We start from the raw sequence: 9,393 nt of genomic DNA, 5'->3' as shown, positions 1-9,393 counted from the left end.
TAAGCCCAGATGAGATAGAGAGCAGCAGTTCTTACCTCTTACATGATGACACATTAACATATATGTCATGCATGAAGCCATTATCCTTTAATAATGCTGCCTTATCCTGTAGAAAATGTACTATTTCTGGTATTTGCAGATTAATAGAAAACATCCCATGTAATAGGCTCTATTGTCCTTAATCTAAAATGTTTGGCTTAATGTTTATGATACATACAGGTATAACATAAACATGAATAATATACTTACATTTTTAAATGCCACCAAAACATGTCGATGTCAAGGTCAAGATGATATTTTGCATAAAGAAAATTACCATTGGGATTTAAAAAAACAAAAACATTTTGACATTATTTTCATTGCAATTAAGCACGTTATTGATGAACATTAATGAAAATAATCCGGTCCAGAATTTTTTTAATTATTTTTTTTATTTTTATTATAACAGTAAAATCACCATAAAGGCATGATGTAAAATATTTTCATTTTTGTCTAAACTTTTCATTCGCATTATAGCAATGATAACTGGGAGAAATGTGCTTAAAGGAACAGTTCACCCAAAAATGAAAATGCTCTCATTATTCACTTACCCTGATGCCGTCCCAGATGTGTATGACTTTCTTCAGCAGAACACAAATTAAGATTTTTAGAAGAAGATAGAGCTCTGTCAGATCCTTATAATGGAAGTACATGGGTGCCAGCACTTTTACGGTCCAAAAGTCACATTTAGGCAGCATAAAAGTAATCCATGCAACTCTACTCGATCAATGATTGACTTCTGAAGCAAATTGATACATTTGTGTAAAAATTAAATTGATAATTTAAACGTTAACTTTTAAAAAGTGCTTCCTGCCAGCAGCTGATGCGAGAATTCGGAAGCGGCGCTTATTTACAACAGAAGAACGAAAGTCATGCGAGTGTTCGGCCATTTCAAACAGCGTCAGAGCCCTGGATGGAAGCGCCGATTTAAAGTTTCTTACATAAACCTATCAGTTTGCTTCAGAAGACATTCATTGATCAAGTGGAGTCGTGTGGATTACTTTTATGCTGCCTAAATGTGACTTTTGGACCGTCAAAGTGCTGGCACCTGTGTACTTCCATTATAAGGACCTGACAGAGCTCTATCTTCTTCTAAAAATCTTCATTTGTGTTCTGCTGAAGAAACACAGTCATACACATCTGGGATAGCATCAGGGTAAGTGAATAATGAGAGAATTTTCATTTTTGGGTGAACTGTTACTTTAATTTTAATTTTTTTAAATACATTTAAAAGTCTATCTTAAATCATGATAATAATGTCACCTTGAAAGAAAATCTCAAATATAGGCTTCATTTGTTTTCATGCAAAATATGTTTCTGATTTTTTGGTGAAATATGATTTGCACATGTTCTTGACAGGCTTTGTGCGATTCACCCAATTACAAAAAGTGTGAAGGACCAGACAGAACAGATACATACATAAAATCTATTGAATCTTCATTCAAAGATAAAAGACCATTTAAACAAAATTGTTTTTGTTAGAATTGAGGTTTCACTGTGTTTAATTGTAAATAAGTGCACTAAATTAAAAACAAAATGAAGTTTTAATTTAACATGAAATATTAAGAATCACCAACCTGTAAATCCTATATAGGCTGTTCAGACCGAATGCATTATTATGTAACAAAAAGCTATACATCACAACAAATGGTACATAATGCAGGTTATGCCTCTAGACCTGCCACTCTACTTTAGTTATTTTATTGCACAGCACATTGGTCAACAGTCCATTGTTTTTAATTGTGCTTTATAAATAAATTGCCTTGCCCATGTGACACGTCACTTCAAAAAAGCATGTTCAAAGATGTCTGTCTAGCACTTGTTTACATATGAAAACATTTTTTTAAAGACCGCAGATGGCCACAAAAACACATTTTGTGTGAACGGCCCCTTAAAGTGTCCAAAAATATTTGGCAACATGTACATCACATTTGATAGAGCAGTGAATTGCATCATATTACTACTCATTTCCACTGTCACTCTATTGAAAACAATCCTGATTTAAGATAATTAAGGATCTAAAGACTCTAATATGACACATCTCCTATGTTTGATATGTAAACAATGATTTACATTCTCAAAAGGATATTTCTTCACAATTACATAAAAAACTATTCACGTCTTGCTCTTCAGCGATTTCTTATTCTGTGTGCTTGATGAGTTGATGATGAGTTCAATTCCAGTCTATGAATGACATCAATTCTAATACTGTGAGTGGAAGTGTCCCAGATCCCACCTCCTCCACTACATCACGATTGGGTCTCCATATGCACAGCTTTGCTCGATGGCGAGGTTGTACCAGTTGCCTTTCCCTCCCTTATATGCACTGGTGACAATCCTGGCCCAGCCCGACTCACCCTATGAGATATACAAAAACAAGATATTCAGTCACACTGACACAATTATTGTAGGTTAAGGAATATTTCAGGTTCAATACAAGTTCAGCTCAGTCGACAGCATTTGTGGCATGATGTTGATTACAACAAAAATTAATTTCGACGCGTCCCTCCTTTTCTTTACAACAAGCAAATATTTGGGTTACAGGACGTGGGTAACGTTAAAATGCTCACCGTTTCAAAATTATAGCTAAAAGATGTAAACTATATGTGTCTAAACATGATTTTAGTGTGATAAAATCACTTACTAACCTTTTCTGTGTAAAGTTATATTCAACCTTACAACTTTGTTGCCATGACCATGTAACGCTGTAAACCCTAAAATGACTTTAAAAACAACGCTTTTTAAACAACTTTACAGCTCAAATAATACACAAGTTTTAACAGAAGAATTAATGTAAGCGCTTTTCTAAAATTATAAGCTTCACATTTCTGCCTTTAAACCCTCCAATAATTGGCCCCCATTCACTTCCATTGTAAGTGTCTCACTCTTACTTTGATTTTTGCTTGTTTTAAAGAAAAATGAGGGATGAAATCAATTTATGTGGTAGTCAATATTACGCCACAAATGCTGTCGACTGAGCTTAACTTGTATTGAAACCCGGAATATTCCTTTAAATTTTGATCAGTTTTTTTCACCCAAAGCGATCGTATCACTTCAGAAGACATGGATTAAACCACTCGAGCCGTATGGATTACTTTTATGCTGTCCTATGTGGAGCTTGAAAGTTTAAGACACACTGACTCGCTTTGTATGGACAAAAACACCACATAAATTCTAACCTAACCCTAACCCTAACCCTTCATATGAGGATGAGTAAATGATAAGAGAATTTTCTTTTTGGGGATCCATCCCTTTAAATTCCTCACAATTTGCATTCCTCATTTCATAATAAACAGCAATGTACAACATTACTGACCCAAAACTCGCCCCAAGAGTTTCTGACGATCCAGAACTCTGTCCCATCCTCTGTTACACCCCAGCCCGCAACTGAGATGATGTGATTCGGCAGAGACAGAATGTGAAATTCAGCAAATATCCCTCCGTCATATGACTCCAGGGCTTTAGTGGCCATTATTGCACAGCTGCACAAAAAGAGAGGGAAACTTACTAGAAAAAAATGGCATGTCTAATATAAAATAACAGGCTACCATGACCAACACAACACCACAAGAGGCCATTTCGATAGACTTGTTATCGCATATTGCTTTACTTTATGTCTTAATTAAAACGTTGAAAACTTTGTAGCTCATAAAAGCACATAAAGGCAGCATAAAAGTAATCCATACAACTCCAGCGGTTAAAATTCAGAAGCGATGATAGGTGTGGATGACAAACAGATCAATAATTAAGCCCTTTTTTACGATAAATCTCCACTTTTACCAACCCATCCTATGCAAGTTCACGAGAGGACAGAGTTCTTCTTCTGTTTTTTGCCGTTTTGCATTGTTCATGCATATCGCCACCTACTGGGCTGTTTATTTTTTTTTCTTTTCTCCCCTTTTCTCCCCAGTTTGGAATGCCCAATTCCCAATGCGCTCTAGGTCCTCGTGGTGGCGTAGTGACTCGCCTCAATCTGGGTGGCGGAGGATGAATCTCAGTTGCCTCTGCGTCTGAGACCGTCAATCCGCGCATCTTATCACGTGGCTTGTTGAGCGCGTTACCGCAGAGACATAGCGCGTTTGGAGGCTTCATGCTATTCTCCGCGGCATCCACGCACAACTCACCACACGCCAGACCAAGAGCGAGAACCACATTATAGCAACCATGAGGAGGTTACCCCAACGTAACTCTACCCTCCCTAGCAACCGGGCCAATTTGGTTGCTTAGGAGACCTGGCTGAATTCACTCAGCAGGCCCTGGATTCGAACTCGCGACACCAGGCCCCCTGTGAAAATTTGATTTATGAATTATTTTCCTTTGCTTTATAACTCCCTTTTTATCTTTGTCCTCTCTGCCCAATATGTGGCGATATGCATGAAGAATGCGACTCAAGTCATCTTGTGAACGTGCATCAGATTGGATTGGTGAAAGAGGAGATTTATAGTAAAAAAAAGGACATAAATATTGATCTGTTTCTTACCCACACCTATCATATCACTTCTGACGATATGGATTTAAACACTGGAGTCTTATGGATTACTTTTATGCTGCCTTTAAGTGCTTTATGAGCTTCAATGTTCTGGCCACCACTCACCTGCATTGTATGGACCTACAGAACTTAAATACTCTTCTAAAAATCTTAATTTGTCATAGTCATACACATCTGGGATGGCACGAGGTTAAGTAAATGATGAGAGAATTTTCATTTTTGGGTGAACTGTTTCTTTAAGGATGTTTAACTTGCCTGATCGGCCCATTTTTGTAGATTTCAGCTTTCATCCTGTCTCGTCCTGAGACCACGCCATAGTCCCCAACTTTCCACACTGTGTAGTTTTGAATTATGGAGCAGGAGCCGAAGAACGAACATGTGCCGCACTGATTAAATGAGTCACATTCTACAAAAGCAAATGTGTAGATATTTAAAATCAATACACTTAACGTTGTTCATGCTTATATTATGGCCATCATACCTGGGAATGGTGTGTAAGGTGACAACAATAATTACTGTATGAATGCAACTTGTAGGGCAAAGTTTCATAAAAATATTTCATTATTATAGAGTTTGGTACTTACTTTGATTACGGGCTTGGTAATTATTACAGGTTTCATCAGGAATGCCTCGCTCGTGTGCGTATGCATACACTCCCACATGATCACCACCATAACACGAGCCCGCCCCGCCACAGTCAATCACATTCTGCACAGACAGGTATGCAGAAGGCCACGCCCCTTTCCTCTTGATGTTAATGCGATCTAAATTTGAAGGAAAGACAACAAAACAAGGTAAGTGACATTGACTTGGTTTCTGTGTGCTGCATCTAAACAGACTTCACACTTTGATTCTACTGCAGTCATCTGCGAACTTAGTCATTTAGCGAACTTTAAATAGATAGTTTCATAATTTCCATGTTTTTTTTATTCGATAACGTTCTTCGCAATGCTTCATGGGATTGTAGTTCATTCCCTCATAAAAGACGTTAAGTACTCAATCTTGTATCTTTTTGAACACGGCTTTTTAATTTGTGTGCCAGTTCTGACTCAATGCAGGTGAGATCATGACTTTGTTCGATCTTAATTTCATTGTGTTGCAGCTTAATTTTGTTGTTTTGTGGCTTTTCTTTTGTGTTGTGGCTTTTTTCCATCGTGTTGAGGCTAAATTTCATTGTCATGTGGCTTATTTCTTTTGTGTTGTGGCATTTTTGCACTGTGTTGTGGCTTTTTTTCCATCGTGTTGAGGCTTCATTTCATTGTATGGTTGCTTATTTCCGTTGTGTTGTGGATTTCCTGTTGTGTTGTGGCTTTTTTGCATTGTTTTGTGGATTTTTTGCATTGTGTTGTGGCTTTCCTGTTGTGTTGTGGCTTTTTTGCATTGTGTTATGGCTAAATTTAATTGTGTTGTGGCTTATTTCTGTTGTGTTTTTCTTATTTCCATTGTGTTGTGACTTAATTTTGTTGTGTTGTGGCATTTCTGTTGTGTCTTAATTTTGTTGTGGCTTAATTTTGTTGTGTTGTGGCATTTCTGTTGTGTTGTGGCTTAATTTTGTTGTGTTGTGGCATTTCTGTTGTGTTGTGGCTTAATTTTGTTGTGTTGTGGCATTTCTGTTGTGCTGTGGCTTAATTTTGTTGTGTTGTGGCTTACTTCTGTTGTGTTGTGGCATTTCTGTTGTGTTGTGGCTTAATTTTGTTGTGTTGTGGCTTATTTAGGTTGTGTTGTGGCATTTTTGTTGTGTTGTGGCTTAATTGTGTTGTGTTGTGGCTTAATTTCATTGTGTTGTGGCCTAATTCCATTGTGTTGTGGCTTAATTTCGTTGTGTTGTGGCATTTCTGTTGTGTTGTGGCCTAATTCCATTGTGTTGTGGCCTAAATTCGTTGTGTTGTGGTGTGATTTAATTTAGTTGTGTTGTGGCTTATTTCTGTTGTGTTATGAGTTAATTTTGTTGTGTTGCGGCTTTTGCATTGTGTTATGGCTAAATTTAATTGTGTTGTGGCTTATTTCTGTTGTGTTTTTCTTATTTCCATTGTGTTGTGACTTAATTTTGTTGTGTTGTGGCATTTCTGTTGTGTCTTAATTTTGTTGTGGCTTAATTTTGTTGTGTTGTGGCATTTCTGTTGTGTTGTGGCTTAATTTTGTTGTGTTGTGGCATTTCTGTTGTGTTGTGGCTTAATTTTGTTGTGTTGTGGCATTTCTGTTGTGCTGTGGCTTAATTTTGTTGTGTTGTGGCTTACTTCTGTTGTGTTGTGGCATTTCTGTTGTGTTGTGGCTTAATTTTGTTGTGTTGTGGCTTATTTAGGTTGTGTTGTGGCATTTTTGTTGTGTTGTGGCTTAATTGTGTTGTGTTGTGGCTTAATTTCATTGTGTTGTGGCCTAATTCCATTGTGTTGTGGCTTAATTTCGTTGTGTTGTGGCATTTCTGTTGTGTTGTGGCTTGATTTCGTTGTGTTGTGACTTATTTCTGTTGTGTTGTGACTTATTTCTGTTGTGTAGTGGCTTTTTTGCATTGTGTTGTGGTATTTCTGTTGTGTTGTGGTTAATTCTATTGTGTTGTGGCTTTTCTTTTCTGTTGTGGCTTAATTTCATTGTGTTGTGGATTATTTCATTTGTGTTGTGGCTTAATTTCGTTATTGTCACTTTTCTGTTGTATTATGGTTTTTCTTTTGTGTTGTGGCCTAAATTCGTTGTGTTGTGGTGTGATTTAATTTAGTTGTGTTGTGGCTTATTTCTGTTGTGTTGTGAGTTAATTTTGTTGTGTTGCGGCTTTTCTTTTGTGTTGTGGCTTAATTTCACTGTGTTGTGGCTTATTTCCATTGTGTTGTGGCTTAATTTGGTTGTGTTGTTGCTTAATTTGGTTGTGTTGTAGCTTTTCTTTTGTGTTGTGGTTTTTTTTTTTTTGTTGTGTTGTTGCTTTTTTGTGTGTGTGTTGTGGCTTATTTCCATTGTGTTGTGGTTTAATTTCGTTGTATTGTGGCTTTTCTGAATGGGACCAAAACAGCTGAAAAAGTGGATAAGCACTTTACTGAATCCCACAGGTCTCCTCTCTCTCTCACCTGCGAGTGCACTGGTGGCGCCCATGGCCCAGCACGAGCCGCAGTACTGTGGAATGTGCTGATTGCGAGTGATGCTCACGTAGTTTTTGCCATCGATGTTGCGCCAGTCCCAAGAAGCAGGGAGATCAGAGGCATTTACATATTCATGAGGTCGGGGGTAAATCCTTAAACAACAATAAACATGCACAGATTATTATTACATTACAAATGTCATTCCAGTCCAATGCATTGCTATAACAAACAGAAGACAAACAGTTTGTGCATTTAGCTAACATTTAATAATTCTGTCATAGTAATCTGTACATTTGCTTTAACAATTTCCTAAGTAACTACCTGTTATCTAAACAACAATTAGTGTGACAGCACCATTATAAAGTGAAGTATTTTGATATATAGTTTAACATTAACATACTCCTACTGCATACAATAGTATTTTTATTAAACACCAAAGTGCATCAGAGAATACTATAGTATTCCCATGGTACAAAAACATGGTATTGCTATGGTACATAATAACCATAATAATAATAATAATAATAATAATAATAATAATAATAATAATAATAATAAATTGCACAGTATTACAGTGTTACAAAAAATAGAATTGCCATTGTACCATGTTAAAAAAAAAACATGACGATGTCATAGTACTTTTTTATAAATGTATGTATGTGCATACTTTATAAATGATGGTCTGTGGTCCTTGATTGGTTTGTAACATGCGTCTTGTATCTGCTGAGCTTCAATGAATCCTCTCGAATGTAAAGAAACACACAACAGAAATAAGTACCAAAACAAAGCAGCCGCCATGATGAATGTTTACATTTAAGTTGCGGAAAAATCTAAAACAAGAGTTTTGTGGCCCTCTAGAGCACCGGAGAGAAACAGTCCTGAGCCGTATCACTTTTTGTGGTTATTTTAACCAACATAAATTAAAAGGCTGAAGAAAAAAAAGTTTGATGATAGATTAATAATAAATAGTCAGGTCATCAAGACATCAGACACATGCAACAATTTTAAATGGGGAATATCAGGAGTTTTACATGGACATTTGAGGGATTATGAAAATGAGCTGTTTATTTTCATAGTCGTATAAAGTAGTCAAACACAGCACCGGTGATTTATCCAGAATAACTTCATGTGCCTCTGTTTAGTTAAGTCAAATGTAGAATTCTGAAGGACTGATAAAGTCATCTGTGGTGAATCATATATAGTGAGTTGCCACCACATGGCACTACAAAGCTTTGGAATACATTAATAGTGTTTTCAAATGCATATGTTTCATGATATCTAAAAGTAAAAATATGAAAGCAATACGAGCAGTGCAACTGTTTACTATGTACAATAGTTTTCTATAATGTAATTTATGCTGCTTCACTTTCGTATATTGTTTCCATATACCCTTGATATGTTTATTTTGTACTATACTCTTGTTTGTACAATTTGAATTATTAAAATTTGACTTAAAAAAGTTACTCAGAGGTCCTTTTTTGTCCACATCCAAAAACTGCCATAATAATATTATATATTAATATTATTTTCCAGTTTCAATGAGTTAATTTTTTTTTAAAATCAAAATCAGTCCTGATCATTACTACCAAATATTCATTGATTTTCAGGATTTTAATCCTTTAAATGCCAGTTTGTTTACATAATGCCACCATTTTTTACACACACACGCGCACACACATTTCTCAGTACACACATACAAAACACACTCTGTCATCCATACCAACACACCCACACAATTTTAGCTGCATCATTTATTCAAATGGCCTGCAGTGCTCTACAATACAGCAAACAGAAAAT

At 36.2% G+C, this 9,393-nt stretch overlaps 1 protein-coding gene across 1 annotated transcript; it reads right to left on the bottom strand.

The window, feature by feature from the left end:
- Positions 1-1,182: 1,182 nt before the first annotated feature.
- LOC127442525 (cathepsin Z) lies at positions 1,183-8,401 on the bottom strand. Its single transcript, XM_051700630.1, has 6 exons — positions 8,264-8,401; positions 7,585-7,748; positions 5,113-5,292; positions 4,784-4,934; positions 3,356-3,521; positions 1,183-2,397 (listed from the first exon to the last, which is right to left on the bottom strand). The coding sequence occupies exons 1-6, from the start codon at positions 8,392-8,394 to the stop codon at positions 2,284-2,286; spliced, it is 906 nt and encodes a 301-aa protein (XP_051556590.1). The 5' UTR covers positions 8,395-8,401; the 3' UTR covers positions 1,183-2,283.
- Between the last annotated feature and the right edge of the window lie 992 nt (positions 8,402-9,393).

Source organism: Myxocyprinus asiaticus, chromosome 6, assembly GCF_019703515.2.
Source record: "Myxocyprinus asiaticus isolate MX2 ecotype Aquarium Trade chromosome 6, UBuf_Myxa_2, whole genome shotgun sequence".
In the NCBI taxonomy this organism is placed as follows: Eukaryota; Metazoa; Chordata; class Actinopteri; order Cypriniformes; family Catostomidae; genus Myxocyprinus; species Myxocyprinus asiaticus.
This window is presented reverse-complemented; position numbering and strand designations above follow the sequence as displayed.

What these genes read in the sequence shown, in the direction of transcription:
- LOC127442525 (XM_051700630.1), bottom strand. Translation starts at nt 8,394, where the DNA reads ATGGCGGCTGCTTTGTTTTGGTACTTATTTCTGTTGTGTGTTTCTTTA. An exon ending in CACAGACCATCATTTATAAA is followed by an intron (nt 7,749 to 8,263) that starts GTATGCACATAC and finishes TTGTTGTTTAAG; the next exon opens with GATTTACCCCCGACCTCATG. An exon ending in TTACCAAGCCCGTAATCAAA is followed by an intron (nt 4,935 to 5,112) that starts GTAAGTACCAAA and finishes TTGCTTTTGTAG; the next exon opens with AATGTGACTCATTTAATCAG.